This window comes from Phialemonium atrogriseum, assembly GCF_030411735.1.
Source record: "Phialemonium atrogriseum strain 8032-3 unplaced genomic scaffold QBC33scaffold_25, whole genome shotgun sequence".
NCBI classification, from domain to species: Eukaryota; Fungi; Ascomycota; class Sordariomycetes; order Cephalothecales; family Cephalothecaceae; genus Phialemonium; species Phialemonium atrogriseum.
The window spans coordinates 70601-93185 of record NW_026848162.1 but is presented as its reverse complement, the minus strand read 5'-3'; the positions used below and the strand labels follow the sequence as shown (position 1 = coordinate 93185).

Below are 22585 nucleotides of genomic sequence, written 5' to 3'. Positions count from 1 at the left end.
AGCGGGGCAATATCTATTCCCGCAACCTCCACAGCAGGACTGTAAAACCACAAGTTTAACGATATTTGCTATCTTAACGAAACAATAAGATATTTTTATCGAATAAAGAAGAGTCAATTGAATTTCCATCGTCTTCTTCGCCTATACTCCCTATTTTTCTACGCAGAATTTGCTCTTTTGGCTGTAAAATCATGGATTTTCCGATTTCTGCCGGGGACTTGCCGCCACTACCAAACAAACCAGAGCTGGATTCAGCTGAGTGGCGCTATACCTAAGCTGTACGCGCTATCAACATACTATGGGGTCCGCTTGCACGCCCCGGGGATCCAGTACCGCCTGTCACGATGGGCCAGGCCACGCTCTCGAGCGCTCTGGAGAGTGGATGCAAACGATATAATTTAACCCTCTTCGCTCTCCTCTTTTCCCCTTCTTTTCAGGTTTCTCAGCCCAGTTATTCATTTGGTAAAATTGCTTTCCTGTCACTCTTCCAAGATGGTTGTGACCAAGACGAGCGGCGTGCTTCTGCTGCAGGCGGCCGCCTTCTTCTCGGGTGTGGCCGCCCGGTGCACCCAAGCTTGCTCTCCCGACGATCCCGTGCTCGTCCTCCTCCGCTCCGACGATGCGGCCCTCCCCTTTTGCAGCGACTTTCTTGGCCTTCCGGTATCCACAGTCAGCGCGACGGTAACGCCTACAGTGTTAGTCACAACGATCCATCAGCCTCATACCAACAGTCATAGTAATATTGAGTTTGTGCGGCAGTGTGGCCACCGTGACCGAGACGAGCTATGTCACTGAAGTAGTCACCGAGATCGACAGCACGGTTACCGTCACAGTTCCTGCGTCGACAACTACACTGGCGCCTATAAAGCGAAACATGGCAAAGCGGTCCGTAGCCTACCCAACCTGGCTGCCCACCACATACCTCGCGAATCGCGTATCGTCGGCCTGCGCTTGCCTCAGCGTTCCCCTGTCCGTGGCCACCAACACCGCAACCGCCGAGGCAGTCACCCTTACCGCGCCCGTTACCGTTACCGAGACCACGACGAACATACTCCACTCGACCGTCATCGTCACCGAGACGGCCAAGCCCCTTGTCAGTAAGCGACGCGCCACGATCGAAATCCTCCGGAAAGATACACAAGCGTCTGTGGGATGGCTCTTTAACAGTAACGGCCTGGCCATCACCTCCAATGCTGCGCAGGCTATACCGGTCAACTTCACCCTGACCCCTGGCGCGACCACGGGATCGGCTGTGCGCATATATCTGGAGGACATGACACCACTAGCGCTAGGATTTGTCAAGACGAGCAATCCCACCAACGTCGTGGAGCTCGAGGATGGATAGTGCGTCGTCGCCCATCTCCTCCTGTCTGTCTCAGGCCCGCTCTGCTAACTATAAGTGAAAACAGTGGCTCACTGGCCGCAGTTCAGCCAAGTAAGTATCCCCGTTTCACCTGCAATCTACCTCGGACAGTTTTCTAATTGGTTACAGCACCGCCCGGCTCGCCCCCCGTCGCCTCGGGCAGCGACAAGTATGAGTCCGACATTGTAAGGGTCCCCGGCTCATTTTCACCCTCAATATCAGTGCACTAATAAATATATAAATCTGCAGTGGACCGTCGACACGGAAACAAGAATCATCGGCTGGCAATGGGTCGCCACCAGCGGAGCTCGTAAGTTTTGATTAATTACGTTTCAAAGATCGCTTCTGTAACTGACGGTGACATCAAGTCCCGACTATTCACCTATACCGCGTCGGCGGGCGCCTCTACCCCGTCGGCAATGTCAACGATTTCATGGTAGCTACGGGCGGTGTAAGCTCGTCCAAGTATGAGGTTGTCTTTAGGTACAGTGTGGTTTCCGAGTCCTGAGGCCGCAGTGAATAGTTGATCTTGCTACTATCTTGCATCAAGTGTCAACAACAGGGGTACGAGAGGTGAGAAGCTGCGGAGTGTATTGGAAAGTATAATCTATCTGAGGAGAAAGCCAGTTCTTATTGCTCTGTACAATCGGCGCCAGGTGAGGTCTGAACCAAGATCTCGCGGGATCTGTTGTCCAACTCGTGGGAAAAGGGGAAAGTAAAAGAATTCCAAATCGAACCAAACCGTGGTTGAAGTATGCCTGGAGCAGCACCAATTTCGTATTATTTTTGTCAGCCAGTGATACTCTCCTTGCCAGACGATCCTCAGTGACGACTCAAGAGAGTCAAGTCGCTCTGGGACCTGAGAAGGGACCCTTCCCCGGAACCGGACGCGAGAGCCCCGTCCTCCCGTCGTTCCCAGCAAGCGGCGCAGTAAAGCTTCCGGTCCGTCCTGGGCCGCTTGACGCACCTGTTCCGGTGGACGTGCTTGCACTTCGGGTGCTTCCCGCCCATGCACGCGAACTTGGAGTCCTTCTCGTCCTTGAGAATGACGTGCGAGCCCTCGTTCGGGTGCTGGAGGATCCAGTGGTAGAACTCTCCGCACTCATCCCACGCGTAATGGGCGTCCCCGAGTATCTTCTCGCACCTCCCCGATTTGTCGGAGCGCTTGTGGCACCCAGGGGTTGTGCATGCACACTGCCGCTGGGGGAAATAGTGGTAAGTGCACATCTTTGGCGATGTTACGGATGGCTGGTGTAAGAGGCGGTCGAGATTTGAGTTGCAGGGCAGTTCTAAGTGTGGAAGAGCTTCTTGGGAACTAACTCGAGGCAAGGCATGTCGGGGAATCGTGAGTGACTATGCTCAGATGAAAGTCAACCTGGGCTGCTTAGTGTCTGTGAAAAGGAGGCTATAGTAATTTGGTCGATAGTCATTGGTGTATGAACGCGGTTCAGGTCGACTTAGCGAAAGCTAGCATGGTCTACGAAGACTATCTTATGGCCTAGGCCATCAGTGAATATCAAATCATGTTCACAAGCATGGTCACTACAGGCTAAAGGGTTGTCCATTGCAGGGACCTTCCTAGACAAAGGCAGATATCTGCCCCCTTCAGAGGCCAGTCAGGAGTCTCGACTTGCAGCCCATAAGTAACGTGATTGACGTCCTAGGTCGCAGACATCGTTGAGGATATACGCCAACATTGTGCAGTTGCTAGCAGGGGACTCTTCTAACGCAGGCAGAACAGTCCCGCAAGGCCGATCTGGTTTTACGCAGGAAATTTGTAACCGTACACGGCGAGACGGGGACTCAAGTCTGTATTACGAGGGTTAATTACTGGGGACGGGAATAGGAGTCAACGACCGACAGTATCGCCCGTGTACCCTCCCGGAACTGCCTGATGCCATTCTTCATCGAAAAAATACCCGCACCACAAGACGCTGAACTTATCGTCCGACGCCTCAAACAGCCTGGTCGAGCAAGAGATGATCCCGGAGAAGCCCATGAGGTCGATCGAGCCCTAGAGACGGTCTCCGTCGAGAGTAAGCACGAGGCTGAACGGAAACCCGTCGTCGGGGGTGTAGTCCAGGGGTCGGATCTAGTATCGACCGTTCAGCAAGCCGAGGCGCCGCGATGGCGGATTCGGAGAGGAGGCCTGTTGGTCGTCGGGCCCTTCGTCGTCGCTGTATGGAGTGCTTCTGTACCGGGGCACTGGGAGAAGGGAAGTCGTGGCCCACGGCCTCCGAGTACGGAGGTGGGGGGTCGTCGTTGTCCGGTGCATTCCACATGTTTCCGCCGGAAACTTGGCCGCCCCGGAAAAGCTACCTCCTCGTCGTGCCGTCTGCTTCGTTTGTGGGGTCGAAGGAGGTCCCGGAGGGTTGCCGGGTGAGCCAGAAGCGGAAGCAGAACCGCCCCTGGTGCCTCGTCCAAGGCCACCTCCCCGTATTGCAGTCTGCTTCGTCCACGGTGCCGGTGGAGGTGCTTGTTTCTCGACGGGTCTCGCTGCTTTACCGCGCGACGCAGAAGTGCCCCGAGCAGTCTTGGGCGTTTTAGCGGGACTCGCCGTTGTTACCGCCGCGGATTCGGGTATCTTTCGTTTCTTGTCTGTCGCGGATTGTGCTCGCGATGGGTTGTTGGGGTCGGGGCGTGCAGCAGAGCTGGCTCTGCCTTGAGAAGGCTTCGGCCGAGCCTTGGAAGTGCTGGCTGCCGTCGTCTTCGGCGCTTCCGGCTTCTCTTTCTTCTTGTCTGCCGCAGGTTGGGGGCGCGAGGGGCGTAGCGGGGGCTCGATCCTGCTTCTTCCACTGTTTCTTCAGGTCGGCTTCCATGGACCGTAGATTGGTGGGGACGGCCAGGCCGCCCTTCTTGACGGAGTCATAGAGCCGCATCTTGGCGGTCCCCTTAACTCGGGAAGGCGGCAGGCCATAGTGCACGAGTTGCGCTTCATACCAGTGAGCGGGCTGGTCCTTCCCGCCGTCGGCATCGTTGAAGTGGGACTGGAACTCGGGCACCGTCGCGCGGCGATAGAGGTTGCGCCCGCTGGCTTTGACAAAGAGGGCTGGCTTTGACAAAGAGGGAGTCTCCTGCAAAAGAGAATATGCCCTGCGAGACCGGCGGGACGAGCGACATTTCGACGTTGCGATCGGGGGCCTCCCATGCGCGATGGAATTGATGTTGCTTGTTTCTTGGGGGGAAATGTCTGTGCTTGGTGACGTACCTTCCATCAGGTATCCACCTCAGGCACTCATTGATCCAGGGGAGTCGAGGCCCTATAAAAAGAGAGCCATCTGGCAGCTCCTGCCAGCTGCAGCCACCTGTGCTCACTGACCCTGACGACATATTAGATATGCGAGTAACCCCTACTTGCTCAGTTGCATTTGTTCAACCGCATCCGCTCTCCCTTAATCAGAAGCCTCGAGGGACTGTGAGAAGCTAATTACTTCCCCCATCCTTCAAGATGCACCACCCCCCACGTTGGGTGTGTTCGTTCGGGCACTCCCTCCTCCGACAAGGGTGCCAGCCTCGGTCTGTCAAACTAACACTACCAATCCTGTCTTCTAAAGACAACCCATTCGTGCGCTGTCTTCCAGTCTTGCCAGCTGCTCGGTTCTTTACATCATCCCCACCTGCACCCAGCCGTGATCCCTCACCAGAAAGCCAAATCAGAGATTGGCTCCGCAGGATAAAACACGACAAATGGGGCTGGGTCATCTACCGCTGCACCTACAGCGACGACGCAGCATGGGCCCGCTTCAAGCAGATGATCGAGCAGTGATCACGCAGAGAGATCGCCGAATCCGACACCCCCGAAGTGGCCGACAGTCTGGAGTGGACCTTTGTGGAGGACGCGTCCACGCTCGACGGCGCGTCGAGGGACCAGCTCCGCGCGCGCTTCCGGGCGTGGGTGCCTGGGGCGGCCAGGACGGAGCAGCCGCGTTCGGAGGATCGATTCGTCAAGAGAAACCCACGATACGGTCTCTTCATCCAGGTCGACGAGGACGTGTTGCGGAGCGTGGTCCCCGCCGCAGGTCAGCCGCCGCTGGAGGACGACTGGTGGGATGAAGGCTGGGTCAATCTCGTCGACGCTGACTGGCGACCATTGAGCGAATTGTTCCCCGATGAGGTTGTGGGCGACGGTGACGTTCATGAACCGATTGATGGATGCACCGAGGAGAATGTCGGGTGGGTGAGGATAGTGCCGTCTATGGTTTCGTCGCGATTTTACGTAGAATCTCCTGATGGATTCACTGGCGACTGGTATCCTTTCTTCAAACGCCCACCAGAGGTGATTTGTGATTGAAGGCCTTGGTTAGCAGGACAGTAACAAGTCCAGCCATTTGACGTATTTATTCCCATAATGACACCCAACGGACCCAGTTCTTCTGCCTTCGGGGAACGAGATCCCCGAAACTTGTTCGGTAACGAGTTACTTTAGCCCTCCATTTAGCAGCAAATACATGATGAAATCCCTCGTGATGGGTTGGTCGACTAGTATAACTGTCCTTGGTCCTCAGAACGACTGTTGCTATTCCCCCACTCATTATTTTGCGCCCCGTACGAGCCATACCTCGATCCCTGCCTGGGTCCAATCTCGGCCCGTTCGTGCTCATCCCTCCCGTATCCTCTCAAGCCGCTCCCCGCGCTAGCCAGGACAGACTCGGGCGGTATGTACGCAGCCCCCCCGCCACCGTCGTTGCTGTTGCCGCCGTATCCCACACTGCCGCCGGAACCGAGCCTCCCTGGTCCTCCAAACGGGCTGTAATACTCACGGTCTCCCCCCGGCGGTCCACGGGACGCGTTATCAAAAGAGAACGACGGGACGTGGGAACTTCCGCCCGCCAGGGACGGACGTCCGTATGAAGGATTCGGCGAGTGTTGCGGTCTGTTCCCGGGATCACCCCGGCCATTTCCGTCCTCGAAACCCAATCCCACACCCCGACCGGCCGGCGGCGATGCCCGAGGTGGCCCGTGGCCCCATCCCGACCCAGCCCGTCCCCCGGTCTGGGTTTGCTGGCCGTACTCAAAGTACCCCCTATTATTATTCTCGGCCGCCCCCGACGGCCGCGGACTCTTCCAGTGATCGGCCCGATCGTCCCTCTCGAACGCGAGCGCGCCGTCCGTGTTCCCCACCGTCTCCAGCATGTACTGGTCAAAGTCGTCGGTGATGCGATGGATCATCTCAAAGTGCTCGACGTCCAGCACCGGCCGCGGGGCCGGCACCGGCGCGTCCGAATCCGTGGCTGCTCGCTCGCGGAGCTGGGCGGCGTGCCTCTTGCGCGCGTCGAAGTAGGCCAGCGACGAGGCGATCTGGAAGGCGTTGCGGATTTGACGCCCGTTCCATCGCGCCTTGCCGTCGTCGTGGCAGAACTGCCGCACCGCGAAGTCGAGGATCTCCTTGTCGTGAATCTGCAGCGGCTGCTCGTCCGGGCTGCCCGCGCACCGCTGCTCCTCCATGGCGTGCAGCCGCTCCAGGTTCATCTGCCAGATGTCGCGCGTCTGCTCGAAGTCGAGCGGCGGGTAGTAGAGCTTGAGGTGGATGCGCGACTTGAAGGCTTCGTCGAGGGCGCCGGGCCGGTTGGTCGTCAGGAAGAGGAGCCCGTTGTAGTATTCTAGGACGCGGAGGAACACTGGGAATGATGGAGTTTGGGTGTTAGTACGTGCCGTATTGCCTCCGCACTGGGATGGGGGACTTACCCGAGACTAAGGCGTTCTTGGTTAGAGTAGCATCTCCCTTTGACCTCTGGGAGAAGAAGGTGTCGACCTCGTCGAGCAGCAAGACACAGTCCCATGCATTGGCAAGCCGGAAGATGCGGCGCAGCGCCGCTTCCACTTTGTTCGGCGTCAACCCAAGGTCTCCGCAGGTGATGGCAAACAGGGGCTTTCCATTCGCCTGCGCGACTGCCTCGGCCGTCGCCGTCTTCCCGACTCCGGGAACTCCGTGCAGCAGGATGAATAAGCCCTTGCCCTTCCCCTGGATAAGGTCCAGCGTGAGACGTCCCATGCCGTCCGTCTTCTCCTTGGACTTCTTCAGGAAATGGGCCTCCACGAGTCCCTGGACGATGGCCTTGTGGCGAGGGTTGATCTTGAGGCTGTCGAAGGCATTGAAGGACTCCTTGACCGGCCTGAGATACTGGCAGTCCAGCTGCACGAACTTGCGGTCCTGCAGAGCGTAGGCGAAGACGCGGACCGGGAGGAGCACCATGTCGCTCTCACGGAGGTCCTTGGAGGTGGTGGGACGGTTGTTCCTGTCGTTCTCTCGAATCTTGGCAAGGAATTCGTCTTCCCGGACGGCTTTGTTTCGCTCGTAGGTGGTGACTCCAGTCCTGAGTACGATAATCTCCGTCGTCTCCGCCAGCAATTTGGTTCGTTCAGCATCGGACCACCAGCACGTGTAAAACTCGTCGGCGGTGGTCGACGGCCTTGGGTCGGCATTCTTGATGATAGACTGCTGCGGCTTCCAAGCGGGGCAGGCCTGGAAAGCTTCCACAAAGTCGACGATGACCTCGCTATTGATGTGCTCGGGGCGCTTGAGCACGTTGCCCTCCACGTCGATGGCCGGCCCTCCACGGGGATCCCGCGTCATGGTCCACCAGTCGTATGCGGCGTGTTTGGTCTGGATGTATCGGAAGAAGTCCCCGCCAATCCCCATATACTTCTTGAGTTTTTCCTTATGATCCGTGACGAATCGCCAAGGGTACACGACAAGGGATTTGATCGGACGCTCGCCATCGTAGGGTTGAATCTCGAATCTGTCCTTGACTGCGCAGAACTCGTCCCCGGTGTAGTCAATGTAGTAGCAGAAAACAGCGAACGCGGAATTCTCCTCGTCGTCGTCGTCGCTCATATACTTCCGATGGTCGACAGGCGTGATCTGATACTTGGGCCAAAACGGTCTCGTGCCATATGCCCGCCAGGTCCTCTGGCCGATTGCCAGGCCGCCTGCGTCCTTGTTTGTCCCGGTCCCAATCGGTCGGTACACGAGCTCGCCGGGCCGGAAGAGGAACCACAGGTCGTGGAATCGTACCTTCGCGCTCGATGTGTCGTCCAGCTTGTCGAACTGATTGTAGAGAGGCATGATCTCGTCTGTAATAAATTGGATGTAGCATCTCATCTCGGCCAGCGCCGACGGGCTGTCGTCGACGGGGAATCTCACTTCTCCCTGATGTTCGGACGCATCATCCCGGCTTGCCGGTGTTCGAATTGCCCCGGGATGCTCAGCATGGCCCCACTTGGCTTCCAAGTCTTTCAGAGCCTCTGTAGCCTGCTCGTGGAAGTAGATGAGGGGACTGAAAGGACGAAAGTATGTTCGGGGCCGTCCGGTCCACGACTCCCTCATGATTCTTGACAAAATGGCCAGAATTGCAGGAGACTGGATCCGAATCCGCGAGATCCACTTGGCATCTGTTTGACCCGTGTGGATGGCCTGGTCGACCATGGTTGCGGCGGGTGCTATCTTGACCTTCGGTCGCTTCTCCTTGTGTTTGGATGGCGCCTTTGGAAGGCTCTGTCGAAGCTTGAGCTCGTCCTGGATCTCCTCGTCGAGGAGGGAATTGGACTCGAGAACATCGACAGCATACCGACCCTCCTGGACATTGAATCGATTCTTGAACTGCGCAATGTTGCACTTCCTTATCTTGGGAATTATCTCGCTCGGCCCGAGATGCAGGGTGCTCCCCTGCTCTTCTATCTCGTCGGATGCCTCAGTGCGGAAGTCCCCCTTGTGTCCTACCTCGATATCCGTCTTCCGATCTCCTTCAAGGTTGGAGATTCTTGCTTCTTGAGCCTTGATGTGGTCAAGAAGGGAAGCAAGGACGTCGGGGTCTGGAGCTCGGCGATTGCCATAAGTGCCCTGGACAGGCACATGCAGGGGGCTTGGAGAGCGATCTTCATCGTCGCCCTCTTCAAACCTCGCCACCAGGTTCGAATGCTTCGAGAAAGACCTACTCCCCTCCAGGCCGGGCATAATCTTGGGATGGTTAGCCACGTGCGGGTAGCTGGGCGGGAGAAGAACTTACGGCGTCGATATCCATCACCATCTAGAGCTGGGGGCGAGGCTAGTTCTCACGGCAATCACGTACGCGAGGTGTGCCAAAGGGGGGCAGATATCGAAAGACGGAGTTGAATGCAGAAAGGCCACGGGAAGAAGGCCGGTTTGCCCCAAGGTATATATTACCTACTTGCAATGCAAGGCTCCGGGTGCTCGGCTCCGGGTGCTTGAACAAAGGGCGCGAGTGCGGGGGTTTCTCACGCACGAAAAGGAAAGTGCACATTTGCACACCCACTGAGTGTAACTTGAACTGCACCTCGGCCGCAAAAGGCTGTCAATGACTGGCCGGGTGTGGGTGGTGGCGGCCTCAAACTCAAACCAAGGTGTGTCACTCTGCACTGCTGAACCAATCGCCAAGCCCTATCCGCCGCGATAAGCATTCACCGAAAATGAGGCTGTCACCACATGGCAAACCACGAGCGGGATCCACCCCCACGCCGAAATTAGGCAGCCAGACATCTTGATTGGCAGGAGATGGATGTATTGCAACCACACCGAAAATTTAAGGCTTTCCGCTGGGCATATTTATTGATACGCCCCTTTCCGTATTGCAGGGATAATGTTCCGTGGCAGCGAAAGCGAGGCTCCAGGCAATGTTCCAGGGCGCAGGGCGAACTTGGCCATCAAGTAATCCTGATTGTCCCATCTCCTTCATTTTTATTTTGGGTTGCCTCTGTTGGTTCACTTCTAAGGGGTGGCCTCCACAGTTCCCACGATGGCAGATGAACCCGATTCGAAAGAGGCCACCGACCTTGTGACAGAGTACCTCGAGAAGAAGGCGCCAGAGATGCACGAAGCATTCGGTGTGGGGTCGAGCTTCAACAAAGCGAAGTCACAGTATGAGGCAAAGGAAGAGAATCTGTAAGCGTTTGTACGGGACAGTAATATCAGGGACCGAGAAGCTCAAACCCCCCCCCCCGGCAGTGAATTCCTAGAAACTCTCCAACAGTACGAAACGCAGGCAGACGAGCCACTCGACTTCGACCCCACCCATTGTTCTTGGGAGAAAGTAATTGACGAGCTGAACAAGGCGCAAGACGCCGCTGCTGAGAGCGAGAGGCGAGGGCAAAGATTCTTCACCAAGGGCAGGAGAAAGCTAGCCCGGGTTGCGCCACTGATTACCCCAGGACTCCAAGCGCTGTCGGATGAGTTGAGCATTCTTCATGGAGGGCTAGCTGTGGTCTTCAACGTGAGCACCTCCCAAAAGTCGTATGGATAATGCAACCCATATTAACGTGTTGGATTTGCAGCTTGCCCACCATCGTGAGAGAAACAGAAAGCATATCCTTGACGCTTTTGAAGATATCCCAGAGATCATTCAGATGGCCCGGAACAAGTCTCGGAACTTTCCAGACGATACCAATCTCCGCGAGGCTATTTACAACTTGAGAAAGACCCTCTTGGCTACAATCCCATGCCTTGTTGAGCTGTTGAAGCCCGGGACATTCCGTCAGTGACTCCACCAACAAACACATGTACATATTTGCCCTTCAAAACAGCTAACATGCTCGCAAGTGGCCAAGGCTAGAAGTCCCTTTCGAGGGTCAGACATTGAAAGCTTGCTGGAGGTAGTTCAGAGAAGCGCCAACCAAGTCCAGGCGTGTGCCGAGGACCTTCGCGATGTTGTCATTATCAAAACCCACCACAACACGGAAACCATCGGAAAGACGACAACTCGAATCGAAGAAAAGCTATTATCCGTCGGCCAAGACATGGGTCATCATTTCGGAGGGGTCGACTCCCGCATGCTCGAGTTGAGGCACGAGCAACAGTTCATGGTCCAGCAAGTCACCGACGCTCTGTCCAGCCAGAACGGGATGTTCCAAATGTTGAAGGATGCTGTGTTGAGTAAGCGAACCCTGAATCCCCGTTGAAGCTGTGTGCGGCTGACACCGGGTAGAGCTCTTATACGAGCAAGAGTTCAACCTTGCGACAAGCCGTCCACGGACGCCATCATATCGGGAGAATCCTGCCGAACAGCTCGCAAGTCTCCTCGACAAACTCCACGTTCCAGACAAGCAAGACATCCATGACTTGACGACCATCCTCCAGCGAAGCCGTGCCTCCGAGTCGGCTGCTGCCACGTCTCAAGCAGGGGCCATTCTCAAGAGTGAACAATTCCAAAGATGGATGGGCTCCCGGGGATCAGACCTCTTGCTCATCGAGGGCCATCTGGACGACTCTAGATTCGGCAAAACCTCGCCCATGTCGTTCTTCAGCGCGAACCTCGTCCAAGTCTTCCGAGGGATCTCGCCAATGGTGGCGCTGCATTTCTTTTGCGGCCAGCATGTTGCCAGCAACGATGACCTCGCCGGCCCCAGGGGGCTTATCAGGAGCCTGCTGGCACAATTGGCCCGGACAGTTCTGCGGAACGGGCCAAACGATCCATCAAGCTCTGTCAACAGTGCGAATCTCGACAGTAATAACCACTTGGCGACGCCGACCGAGGACTTTTGCCAAGTTTTCCGACAGCTCCTGAGGCAGGTCCCATCCCATGTCGTCGTCTTTTGCGTCATCGATGACATATCTCGGTTCGAGAGAGATGGTTGGTTAGACGACTATGTGGCCTTGATGACTATGCTGTTCAGCCTGGCCTCGGATCAGAGAATGAGACTTAAGGTCCTGATGACGAGTCCAAAAAAAAGTAGGTGGCTTCAAGGCAAGCTGGCCCCGAGTCAGCACATGGAGCTCCGGGCCGGCGGGCAGGTGTTGAGTCCCGGAACGGAACGGTCACTTTGGTCAGCTGCTCTGGGGGCGATTTTGCCTGGATCGTGAGGGTGGAGCCAGACATGGCAGCATAACTGCCTTCACTACTGAGATCCATCGAAGCCGGGCAGTATTTCAACCACATAGCAATGCAAGCTGATTCGTCTGATCCATTTTAGAACATGTCTTGTTGAACCAAAGTATAAGACCCCTTATAAGAACCTAACTAGATGCAATCGTGATACACAATCCTCTTACGCAGAAAATATCATCCAATATCTTCAACCTTCAGCGTCCACCGTCCCGTGTACCCAATCACAGCCCAGCCCCCTAGACGGCGACTCACCAGCTGCCACACCATTCCCACCCCAATAGAAGTGCGCCTAGATTAACGTGTTGTAACGTAGCACACGAACACACCTCCAGGACGGAGGGATAGTTGTTCAGATTTACACGATATAATAGCGAACGGTTGGAGAATTCAGGACAATGGGCCAGATCAAGATGGACGAAGAGATTGGCGGTAGTTGAAGCAGATGACAGCGGCTGTGCCTTCGGGACCCAGGCATTCCGGCGAAGAGGAGGATGCCAGGAGGAGAAACGCTGTGCGACTTGACGGCAGTACGACTTTTAATATTGAGATATGCTGGTTTCGTTGGTCACAGCAATACAGAGGCTGACTACTTGTTTGGTCACCCTGTGTCTCCGAGGACTTCCACCAGCGTGACCCCTGCGGTGTTACGTTAGTAGCGCTGGTGATTCGCTCGCATTGCCCTACAATTAATTCCAGTTAATTCCCCGAGGTTTCTATTCGGTACATGACTGGTCACCCCCTGGCCTGGATAGATGGAGTCAGGCCCGGATAACACCTACGAACTAATCGCGCCTGTCAACAATCAATGAGAGCAAAGACCGGGTAAAAGCAGCGAAGGGGCCTGAATGTTCTTGTCATTGGGTCTAGCCCAACCAGACATGGAGATGGCAAGAGGTGGTTATCTGCGCCTAATCCTGAAAGTCAAGGGAATCGGCAACCATCAGGCCATCACCATCTTTAAGCTTAACCTAATTGCATGCATGGCCACGGTTGACAACCACCTCAACAGTGAGAAGCTCAAAATATCCGGGTACAATAAGCCTCCATCGATGGCTAGCCTCTCTTCGCGAGTCTTGGCAGCGATGGCCCCGAGCGGGAATATGCATCCGAACCTTCGGCACCGCTGAAGGCAACATGATGGGACATAGATGCCGTCTTTCGTTGAGATCTGCTTGGATGTTTGGTCGCGGGGCGCTCTCACCACAACCTTATTATAGCATGGGCCCCCAATATGTGCCTCTTTGGGCACCCCTGAGTGGCTGGATGTTCTGTCGAGCTTCCCCCCTCCGCCTAATCAGGATGGGCTCTTGTTAAATTTTAACTTCACATAGATTTGCCCCGGATTTATGAATATATTAATCGCTGTGGCTTCAATCAGCGGCAGTTGCTTGTTTCGCCTCTCACCAATTATCACCAAGTCTTATGACGATGGCCTTGGCTTTATCCAGACAGCCTTGACCTAGAGCGGACAAGCGGAGAACAGAAGAATGAGTAGCCAGTTCCCAGTCGGGTTTTCTTCCTTTTCTCTCCCTTCTTCTTCTTCTTCCACCCACCACCTTCTCTCTCACTCTCTCCCCGTCGTTTGAGAACTCCGAAGTTCGTTTTGAATTGGATCGACTCTACCAGACGCATAACAAAAACACACAATGTTGTTGAAGACCCTCGTGCCCGCCGTGGCGGTGCAGCTCGCCGCAGCCCAGGAGCTGATGCGCTTCGGGTGCTCGCAGCTGACCATCGACCGGATCGACCCCCTGGTCGAGCCCGGCAACCTGCCGTCGGCGCACATGCATCAAGTCATCGGAGGCAACTCCTTCAACGCCAGCATGGCCCCCGACGCGCACGACCCCCCGACGGCGTCGACCTGCACGAGCTGCACGTACTCGGAGGATTTCTCCAACTACTGGACCGCCAACGTCTACTTCAAGGCCCGCAACGGCTCCTACAAGCGTGTGCCCCAGGTCGCCAACTTGGGCCTCGGCGTCCAGGCCGGCATGACCGTCTACTATATCCGAGGCTACCAGGCCAGCGCCAAGGTCACTGCCTTCAAGCCGGTAAGTCGAATTTCCATGCAGCGGCGTTTAGGCGAAATGGAAGACAGAAATATGAAGGATGTGGGGGTCTGACCTGGGCCGAAAACAGGGCTTCCGCATGCTTGTCGGCGACAGCACAAACCGGGTTGCCAGCAAGGTTCCCAAGGGCCTGTGCTTCCGCTGCGAGGAGAACATGCAGCAGAACCCCTTCGGCGGCGCGCCCTGCACGGGCTCCGACATCCCCGGCTTCCCCAACAAGGTCTGCGGCGGCGGGTGGAGGGTGACGGTGACTTTCCCGTCGTGCTGGGACGGCAAGAACACGGACAGCCCCGACCACAAGAGTCACATCGCCTACCCGGCGTCGGGCACCTTCGAGTCCGGCGGCGCCTGCCCGGCCACGCACCCCGTCAAGATCCCGCAGGTCATGTACGAGACCATGTTCGACACGCGCCAGTTCAACAACAAGGCCGACTGGCCCGCCGACGGCTCCCAGCCCTTCTACTGGAGCATGGGCGACAACACCGGCTACGGCATCCACGGCGACTACCTGTTCGGCTGGAAGGGAGACGCCCTGCAGAAGGCCATGGACGGCAAGTGCGCCGGCGACAACTGTGCCCCACTCAAGAGGCAGACCGACGCCCAGGCGGTGGCCTGCACAAAGAGCCAGACCGCTCATGAGGATATCGGCGACGATTGTGAGTTGGCTCCTTCCCCCCTCCCCTCCCCCCCGCCTCCCAATCACTCGTGCGAACGGATACTGACAATTCCATTAATTAGGGCTCACTGAGCTCCCCGGCGCATCTGCCATGCACATGTGAGGAGAGGTTTGATCGGACACATAAAACCTTTCGAAGCTCGGTGATGTAGGCTGTTGATGAGAGACGGGGAGCTTGTCAGATTAACTTGCACTCTAAAGTTATCGTTCTTCAGATTGTCAAATATAGCTCTCTCTTCTGTTCTAATTCTATCAATAAGAGTAAGGTAGCGAAATATCAGACCTCCGGTCTTTACAGCCAATTCTAGATGCCTTGTTTAATTGGTTCGGGCCTAGACTCTTTTTCACCCCCTTCTTGGTTTACAGGCTAATTTGACTCTATGTCAAATAGAGTGGCCGGATTAGGTCATAGCAAAGGGTGGTATATCCTCAATTAGATAGCAGCTATTGACCTTCAAATTGGGGGTTTTATTACGAGTATGTGACTTGATTTGCCCGAGAAACGTGTAAATGACGGTTGGGAGGTCAAACTTCTGGGGACGGACCCGACTTTGCTTGTAGGCCACTGGGGATCCCTTCACTCCCAGAGGTAGCCCAGAGTATGATCCCAAGTAGGCAATATGTCTGTTAGCTATGTTCATTATCTGGCTTTGAGACTCATGTCACTTCGCGAAGTAGAACTGTTGGATGGCAGACCCGAAGGGGAGAAGGATGAAAGGAATACTGATGGCTGACTGCACGGCGGCGCTCGGGCTTCCTTCCTCTTTTCCAGGAGCCAAGAGGGATTCTACTCAAGGTGGTCTACCTAGACATCAGGTTGTCAGGAACACCGAAGCGGCGTCTCTGCCATGTCCGAGTGTCCCGTGTCCCTCGAGATTCTGCAGCTATTCGTGTAATTATATAAGCATAACTGCCCGTACAAACAACCCTACAAGGATTATGACCTTTAATATGCCGTGCGCTACTAATATGCCGTGCCTCTAATCTTTACGATGCCCCCGGGACCCTCCTTCTGTGCTGCACCTATCTATGGTGACATGGATGGACAGTATGGTACAACGTCATGCCAAACCAACAAGATGTTCTCCGCCCAGCAAGCCAATGGCAGCCTGCCACCTCGGGCGTCGGAGGTTACTGCACTGGAATATCCGGCGCTCGGCCCGGCCCGGTTGTGTTCCATTGGCCGGTCCCAATTCAGCTTCAGCTGCAACAGCTCCCGTGTCTAATGGTTTTTCGCGCGAGGCGTGAGCATGAACCACGGCTCTTGAGACCCCATGGCCGCCGTTCAACTCATCAGGGTGCGGCCTGAGTCTCCCTCGCCGTTTCGGGATTTAAAACTGGTCGGTGATATTTAATGTTTGTATAGCTGTGGATGTGGGGGCTGCAAGATGGTTGACGTCGCCGGTTCTCGGGCTTAGGAATTGAACATTTGAGGCAGTTATCTCGCTAGAAAGTTGGCTGGTTCAGGAACTGTCGATATTAGGAATGCTCACAGGAAGAGACATCACGAAACAGTCAGTAGACCCTTAGTAGCTCAACCAGGGCACATTATGAGCTGACATTCGGGGCGTGTTTGCATCCATAGCACATTTTAATTTACCAACGTCTATATGGATGCCATCTCGTCCTAGCCGGCGTCTAATATGGACTTCGCCTTGCCCAGCTAGACATATTGGCCTGCAAGTCCGACTCCGGGTCGGCAGCTAATCACCATCTGGAAGATTCGGTTAGCTAGATTGCCATATAGGTAACCAGATCAACGGCTGGACTTACGAGAAACACTCCGAATGTAGATACACCTCCTTCGAGCCAATCTTAGAGCCCAAGATCCTCAATTGCGCCGCCGCGGCCTCGTCCTGGGCCGCCTTGAGCACCCCCGCGGGCCCGCACACCGCAATGCCGACCGACACCCCCGACTCCAGCGTCGCATCCCGGACCGCGGCCGAGATGTCCGGGCGGCCTTCGAAAATCTTAAATGGGAGCTTAGCAGCAGCGGGAGCGCTCCGCTCCGCAACGGACACATGCTTCTCCTCGCTTTGCTCCGAGTCCTGTCCCGAGCTCTGCAGCCCGGGCCCGGCACCCGACGTCAGGTACACGAGGATCTCGACCCCGTCCAGCGTCAACGGCAGACGGTTTGCCTCCAGGAACTCGACCAGCGCGGTCTCGTACCATTCGACGATCCGGGCGTCCCTCGTCGAGACGACGACCCGCATCCTGCGCCCCGATTCCCCGTCCCCGCAACCGGGAGACCGCCGGGCCACGTCAAGGAGCCAATTCATAACGAAGGGCAGGGAGAACCCCGCGCCGGCACCGCAAGCGACGACCAGGCCGCGGTCGTACGCGTGCAGCGGGCGGGTCCGGACGCCGCCGTAGGGGCCGTCGATCAGGACCGGGACGCTGACGCCGGGCCGCTTGGCGGCCATGCTCGCGAGCCGGGCCGAGATGCCGCCCCGCGGCTGGACGTAGAAGACGAGGGCGGAGGAGGAGGAGCTCTCCTTGCCGCCGTCGGCTGGGGATGGCGCGTTCGGCGAGCTGCATATCGTAAAGGGGTGGGCTGTCAGGGCGTGCGCGCCGAGGGTCAGGAAGCGGAGGAAGACGTGCTCGCCGGGCTGCCAGGTCAGGTTGGAGATGGGGATCGTGACTTTTAGGGCGTGGTCCGAGACGGGGACGATGGTGGCGCGGAGGGAGATGCCGTGCTTGAGAAAGGTCCGGATCTGCGAGTAGAGCCAAGAGGCGGCGTAGAGAGCGCCGGCGGCGATGAAGTAGTCCCTGGGGATCAACAGCGTCAGACTTGACTGTAATTACCGGAAGCACGTCTACTGTGAGGTTCTGGTAAAAGGGGAAACTTACCAGGAGGTGAGGCGGTATTCGCAGTGAAGGAAGAAGAAGAACAGGAAAGCAATGGCAGCTATGTAGTGCGTTGCTTTGAAGAACTCGTAATAGGCGTTTCTGATATCAACACCGCATCAGTTCTTCTCCGCGGAGATCGCAGCATGGTGCATAACATACCGAATGTAGGGCAGGGACATGAAGGTGAGATATGCCTGCGGAATAAGAGCAGCAATGCCGGACCAATATACGAGGCCCGTGTTCCATTGCATGACCATATCTCCCTTCCAAATGTGGTGTACGATAAAGGGGAACGTGTGAATGAGCGCGAGGACGAGCATGGCCCACGCCACCCAGTTGTGGAAGACGATGAGCCGCTCATGTGACACGCCCGTCAGAGAAGCGATCATGTTTGCCTTGGTTCCCAGGATTCTGTGGAGTGATTTGTTATTAGCGAGACCTCCAATGTAGCTCCGCTTCCGAGAATAACCATGTTGGGGGAACCCACAGCAGGAAAGGAGTACAGGCCAACGCCATCCAACCGGTCCGGGTTGCGATTGGGGGCGAGTTGCCGTATGATAGGGTTCTAGTATTCTGCCAGTAGTACGGCTTCGGACCCAGAGTCATGGCTGAATGAGATAGCCATTAGCTGCGCGGTTTTCCTCGCTATGGTACAGTACATGTACATGTACATTTACACTCACCAAAGAAGAACACAGCGCCACTACCCAAGAGGAACAGGACGGCAATCGATGGCGTCTGCCACCGTAGTGCCTTGAGTTCATACCGGCGGTAGGATGCAAAGCGGAAAAGCCCAACTAATTTCTGCCACCAAGCCTGCCCCCAGAGCGAGGCCGGGGCCAGCTTGAGGAGCCAGAACCCAATCAAGCATACGCCGATGGCGGCGAGGAAGAAGTAAGTAGTCGAGAGACCGTAGACAAGATCTGCCTGGTACCTAGACGCGTGGGCAAGTCGTGATTAGAAGATCCGCGTGATTTCAGGACAACTTCCAGTGCTTACCAGTACCGCCAATACCCGGAGCGGTAGGCGCATTGCTCCGGCGTTAAGGTGCAGGTGTCGGCCCGGGACGAGTGCAGCATCACCGGCAGGGTGAGCCACCTATCTCCGTGTTCCATATTCGGTCTCGTTCGAACAGCACTGGTGGCAACTGTGGAATTCGGGATTTGAGGTTGCGGCATCGTTCATCGTCCGCATCATCAGACGCACGCAACTTGGTTTATTAATAAATCCGAGGAGCGACCCCGTGTCAGGTTCCATCGGGGTTTCCGCGCCATTTGCGCCGATCCCTCAAGTCCAGGCCCCGGATGACGGTTACAGAGGCCGAGAGCCGCGACTCTCCTCAAAGTCTGTTCCTGACGAAGCCAACCATGTAACCCGTTCTGCTGGAGATGATATTCTGCTTGGAAATGATCGGCGGTGTTAGAATTACCCGTTAAAACTAGGCCATATCAGGTTAGCGCGAGAACGTTTGCGAGCGTTTCGACTAAAAATGTGCTTCCCAATTCGGCAACATTGGCGTCGTCTTCCGCGTGCCCCACTAATCCAAGGCGCGCATTTCGATCCTCCTGTCACGTACGAGTCAGTTATCTATGACCGCTGTGAAACCTAAGATAGGATGCTCTAACAAAGATGGGATTACAAATAGGACAATCTTGTTTGGCTGCTCGTACCTTCTCCTCGGAAGAACATCATGTGACCTGTCACAAGGAGAAGGAGACATCGCATCCCGCCAACCGCGACACACGATCATGACAAGTCAAAGCTGAAAACGAATACTTACCAGTCTATACAGGCACGACAGGCCAAGCAAATGCGGGCGACAGCGGTCCGCAACTCATCTTGGCCAGCCTTGGCATTCTGTACCGCCTTGGCTAATTTCGCTCCAGGTGTGGAGGGCAGAGGCAGCCAACATTGGGTTATATTAAGTATGGCTGAACTACAGATGTTTATGGGGAGGCACCCGGCAAACGTTTAAGACTGGTCTCCCTCCCTCCATTGTTGACGGTGAGTGTTGCTCTCATCCCGCCGCACCATTAAACAGCCTTGGAATCCACATCGCTCTCCTTCTCCATCTCGTTCATCATGATCACTGCCCGCGCATTGTTCTTCTTCGACCGGTCCGTGCTGACGGTGCACATGGCCGCCACCGTGGCCGCTGCGCCGAACGCGATGGCGATCAGATACACGAGGCTGAAGCCCTTGACGTACGACTGCTTGACCGCGTCCTGCGCCAGCTCGATGAGCCGCGGCGTGGCCCCGGACACGGCCGCGAACGCCGCCGCCGTGTTGAGCTGCCCGGCCTTGACGAGGCTGGCCAGGAGGCCGTCGGAGAAGGGCACGTCCGACGCGTTGATCGCCGCCGCCATCTTGCCCGGCAGCACCTCGGTGAACCGCGACGAGTAGATGGCCGTGTAGATGGCCGTCGCCACGGCGCCGCCGAAGAGCCGGAAGGTCCCTGCTAGGCCGACGGCGATGCCACTGGTGGATGATGAGATCAGCACATTGTCTCTAGCCGCCTTCGCCATTGCAGGAGGAGAGAGACTTACAGGTCGGCTTGGTCCTCTAGCCCAAACGACAGCATAGTGAACGACAGGAGCTGCGGCGGCGTGATTGTCGTGGCCGCCAAGACCACCGTCACAATGGCCTGCGCAAGGGACGTGGACTTGACAGACGCCATGGAGCCGATGAGGGCCGTCTGGATGACCGTGAAAGCTACCAGCTGCCACTTTTCATGGTGGAGGCGCGAGCAGACGAAGACGGTTAGAAGGCCAGCCACTGGTCGGCTCTGTTAGCTGGGGGAATCCTGACACGTGAGCCTCTAATTACGCCCCGCAGAGACTTACTCCATGTTCCACACGAGAAGATGATGGCGTAGACACCTCGCATGATGACTTCGTCGGGCCCAATGAAGAAGGCCTGCGACTGCCGCGGCCAGAGTACGTTCATGCTGTAATATAGCATACCGCCGACAAAGCAGACGACGATAATCATGTCGAACCTGGTGTGGTTGAAGACGGTCAGCCCTCCTGTCAAAGACGGGTAATAACGGATAGTGTCTGGGAAGATACACGGGGACCGGAACCACTCACTCTCGGACTCTCTTGAACAGCTTTGGTGGGAACAGCGGGAACTTCAGGTCGGCATACGCTTCCCAGAACGCCACGGCGATGAAGCAGCAGCAGCCAAGGACGATGGGGGCGATGGTGCCCGCGTGGCTCCAGGGGTATGTCCGACCGCCAAAGTTGACGCCGAGGAGGAAGAGGACGCCGCCAGTGAGGAAGAGGAAGACACCGACGTAATCGAGCTGGCCAAGCAGCTGTAATTTGGTGTAGCCGTCCTGGCGATGCTTCGTCTTGAAGTCCGGGGGCTTGTAGAAGAGGAACAGCAGGATGAAGGCAAAGACGTGGTAGCTGAAGAGGTACCAGTAGGCACCGCGCCAGCCGATGGGCTGGTGGGCGATGAAGGCGTAGGCGATGACAGGCGAGCTGAAGGCAAGGGCAAGGGAGACGTCCAGCCCGCCCACGGCCATGACGCGGTAGCGGTTGGGCACAATCTCCTGGACACACGCGTAGCAGAGCTCCTGGAAGCCGCTGCCGATGCCGAACAGCGCCCCCGACACGATCATCTGGGGGATGCTCTTGCCCGTCGCGCCGACGATGGTTCCAATGATGGAGATCATGGCGCCGGTGAGCATGAAATACCGCCGGCCAAAGATGTCCGACAGCCGGCCGCCGATGGAGACGAGAATCGAGGCGCCGAGGGTCCAGCAAATGGTGATCCAGACGCTGTTCGGGTCTGGCCCCAGCTCCGCGTTGATGTACGGCAGCGTCGTGGCAGGGATCAGCATGGTCATGATATAGGCGTTGATCTGGCCACACAAAGCCTGGGACGTAGTTGGTCAGCAGGCGTCTCGAAAAGGAAGACAACATGGAGGCACCGCGAAACAGGACATACAATGTACGCGAGGATTATCTCCTTCGTGAGCTTCCCGTCCCCATGGTCCTCTTCCAGAGGCGACAAGGCCTCCGAACCCGAACCCTCGGCATGCTCACGAGCTTCGAGCTCAACTTTCTCATTGCCGCTATCCGACAAGTCGTTAGACGGCAGAGGTGCCGCAGAGATCCCCATGTCTGCCACTTGGAACCGCAGAGGTCCTTTGTGCCGAGAGAGAGGGACAGAGACGAATTGAAGGAGTATTCAAACCGACAGGCAGTAATCGCAGCACCAACAATAGAACTCCAATGTCTGTCCAGTGTCGATGCACAAGAAACAAGCTACATACCGCAAACATCAAGGATCGGCACCGGCCACGCTGCCCTTTAAGAAGTCAAGTTGGCACGCGTCTGGTCCAACGCGAGCTTCCGAGAACTCGGTAGCCTATTTCCTGAGTTGCTACCCCAGCCAACCCAGTGAACACCTGGGGGGGCTCTAGCTAGCTGCAGGACCGGCTTTTGGTCTGGGGAATCTGGGGAATGTCCAATCCTGACCCGCATCTGCCTTCATGTAGCTCCCCGCGAAGTCGAGTCTAGAACCCACTAGCCCTCTCATTGCATGGGGAACAACAGATATTTGCCCGGGTTTCTCTTCCCTGATGTCTAATTATTTGCCAGACCTAACCCCGCAGACAAGCTCCATTTCGTCCGGTCCGTACCTTTCTTGGCGAACGTTGGGTAAACGGATCTCGTAGTCCATGCCTTCATCCTCATCGTGCGGGGTATGCTAAGATTATAAATCTCCGTGAAACCTTTTCCGCACTCTTGGCCAGAAGCACAACATACAACCAGGTGAT

General features: G+C 56.4%; 8 protein-coding genes across 8 annotated transcripts; 4 read left to right on the top strand and 4 right to left on the bottom strand.

Moving 5' to 3' along the window:
• Positions 1-492: 492 nt before the first annotated feature.
• Positions 493-2133, top strand: QBC33DRAFT_595440 (uncharacterized protein; the record flags this gene model as incomplete). The annotated part of the gene is made up of 6 exons (XM_060431829.1): positions 493-695; positions 760-1329; positions 1410-1435; positions 1493-1548; positions 1613-1673; positions 1732-2133. 6 exons carry the CDS (start codon positions 493-495, stop codon positions 1869-1871), a joined length of 1056 nt encoding a protein of 351 aa, XP_060280429.1. The 3' UTR covers positions 1872-2133.
• A 1773-nt stretch (positions 2134-3906) lies between these two features.
• QBC33DRAFT_517838 (uncharacterized protein) lies at positions 3907-4578 on the bottom strand (the record flags this gene model as incomplete). The annotated part of the gene is made up of 2 exons (XM_060426210.1): positions 3907-4412; positions 4572-4578. 2 exons carry the CDS (start codon positions 4576-4578, stop codon positions 3907-3909), a joined length of 513 nt encoding a protein of 170 aa, XP_060280428.1.
• A 99-nt stretch (positions 4579-4677) lies between these two features.
• Positions 4678-5285, top strand: QBC33DRAFT_547513 (uncharacterized protein). The gene has a single exon (XM_060428747.1). The coding sequence runs from the start codon at positions 4812-4814 to the stop codon at positions 5127-5129; it is 318 nt and encodes a 105-aa protein (XP_060280427.1). The 5' UTR covers positions 4678-4811; the 3' UTR covers positions 5130-5285.
• Positions 5286-5842: 557 nt separating this feature from the next.
• QBC33DRAFT_580454 (uncharacterized protein) lies at positions 5843-9317 on the bottom strand (the record flags this gene model as incomplete). The annotated part of the gene is made up of 4 exons (XM_060431201.1): positions 5843-6236; positions 6384-6981; positions 7049-9106; positions 9299-9317. 4 exons carry the CDS (start codon positions 9315-9317, stop codon positions 5843-5845), a joined length of 3069 nt encoding a protein of 1022 aa, XP_060280426.1.
• Positions 9318-9950: 633 nt separating this feature from the next.
• QBC33DRAFT_547507 (uncharacterized protein) lies at positions 9951-12318 on the top strand. Its single transcript, XM_060428746.1, has 5 exons — positions 9951-10262; positions 10326-10590; positions 10652-10850; positions 10917-11249; positions 11302-12318. Exons 1-5 carry the CDS (start codon positions 10117-10119, stop codon positions 12174-12176), a joined length of 1818 nt encoding a protein of 605 aa, XP_060280425.1. The 5' UTR covers positions 9951-10116; the 3' UTR covers positions 12177-12318.
• Positions 12319-13847: 1529 nt separating this feature from the next.
• QBC33DRAFT_595428 (uncharacterized protein) lies at positions 13848-15049 on the top strand (the record flags this gene model as incomplete). Its single annotated transcript, XM_060431828.1, has 3 exons — positions 13848-14252; positions 14341-14926; positions 15009-15049. 3 exons carry the CDS (start codon positions 13848-13850, stop codon positions 15047-15049), a joined length of 1032 nt encoding a protein of 343 aa, XP_060280424.1.
• A 1604-nt stretch (positions 15050-16653) lies between these two features.
• On the bottom strand, positions 16654-18911 carry QBC33DRAFT_561954 (putative FRE ferric reductase-like transmembrane component; the record flags this gene model as incomplete). The annotated part of the gene is made up of 7 exons (XM_060430172.1): positions 16654-16660; positions 16720-17715; positions 17797-17895; positions 17956-18207; positions 18284-18404; positions 18480-18730; positions 18796-18911. 7 exons carry the CDS (start codon positions 18909-18911, stop codon positions 16654-16656), a joined length of 1842 nt encoding a protein of 613 aa, XP_060280423.1.
• A 472-nt stretch (positions 18912-19383) lies between these two features.
• On the bottom strand, positions 19384-22356 carry QBC33DRAFT_497761 (efflux pump patC). Its single transcript, XM_060425600.1, has 5 exons — positions 21751-22356; positions 20886-21679; positions 20640-20794; positions 20343-20571; positions 19384-20274 (listed from the first exon to the last, which is right to left on the bottom strand). The coding sequence occupies exons 1-5, from the start codon at positions 21922-21924 to the stop codon at positions 19830-19832; spliced, it is 1797 nt and encodes a 598-aa protein (XP_060280422.1). The 5' UTR covers positions 21925-22356; the 3' UTR covers positions 19384-19829.
• Between the last annotated feature and the right edge of the window lie 229 nt (positions 22357-22585).

What these genes read in the sequence shown, in the direction of transcription:
- QBC33DRAFT_547513 (XM_060428747.1), top strand. Translation starts at nt 4,812, where the DNA reads ATGCACCACCCCCCACGTTGGGTGTGTTCGTTCGGGCACTCCCTCCTC.
- QBC33DRAFT_497761 (XM_060425600.1), bottom strand. Translation starts at nt 21,924, where the DNA reads ATGGGGATCTCTGCGGCACCTCTGCCGTCTAACGACTTGTCGGATAGC. An exon ending in CTTCTCGTGTGGAACATGGA is followed by an intron (nt 20,572 to 20,639) that starts GTAAGTCTCTGC and finishes AGAGCCGACCAG; the next exon opens with TGGCTGGCCTTCTAACCGTC. An exon ending in CTAGAGGACCAAGCCGACCT is followed by an intron (nt 20,275 to 20,342) that starts GTAAGTCTCTCT and finishes ATCATCCACCAG; the next exon opens with TGGCATCGCCGTCGGCCTAG.
- QBC33DRAFT_547507 (XM_060428746.1), top strand. Translation starts at nt 10,117, where the DNA reads ATGGCAGATGAACCCGATTCGAAAGAGGCCACCGACCTTGTGACAGAG. An exon ending in GAGGCAAAGGAAGAGAATCT is followed by an intron (nt 10,263 to 10,325) that starts GTAAGCGTTTGT and finishes CCCCCCCGGCAG; the next exon opens with TGAATTCCTAGAAACTCTCC. An exon ending in GTTGAAGCCCGGGACATTCC is followed by an intron (nt 10,851 to 10,916) that starts GTCAGTGACTCC and finishes CATGCTCGCAAG; the next exon opens with TGGCCAAGGCTAGAAGTCCC.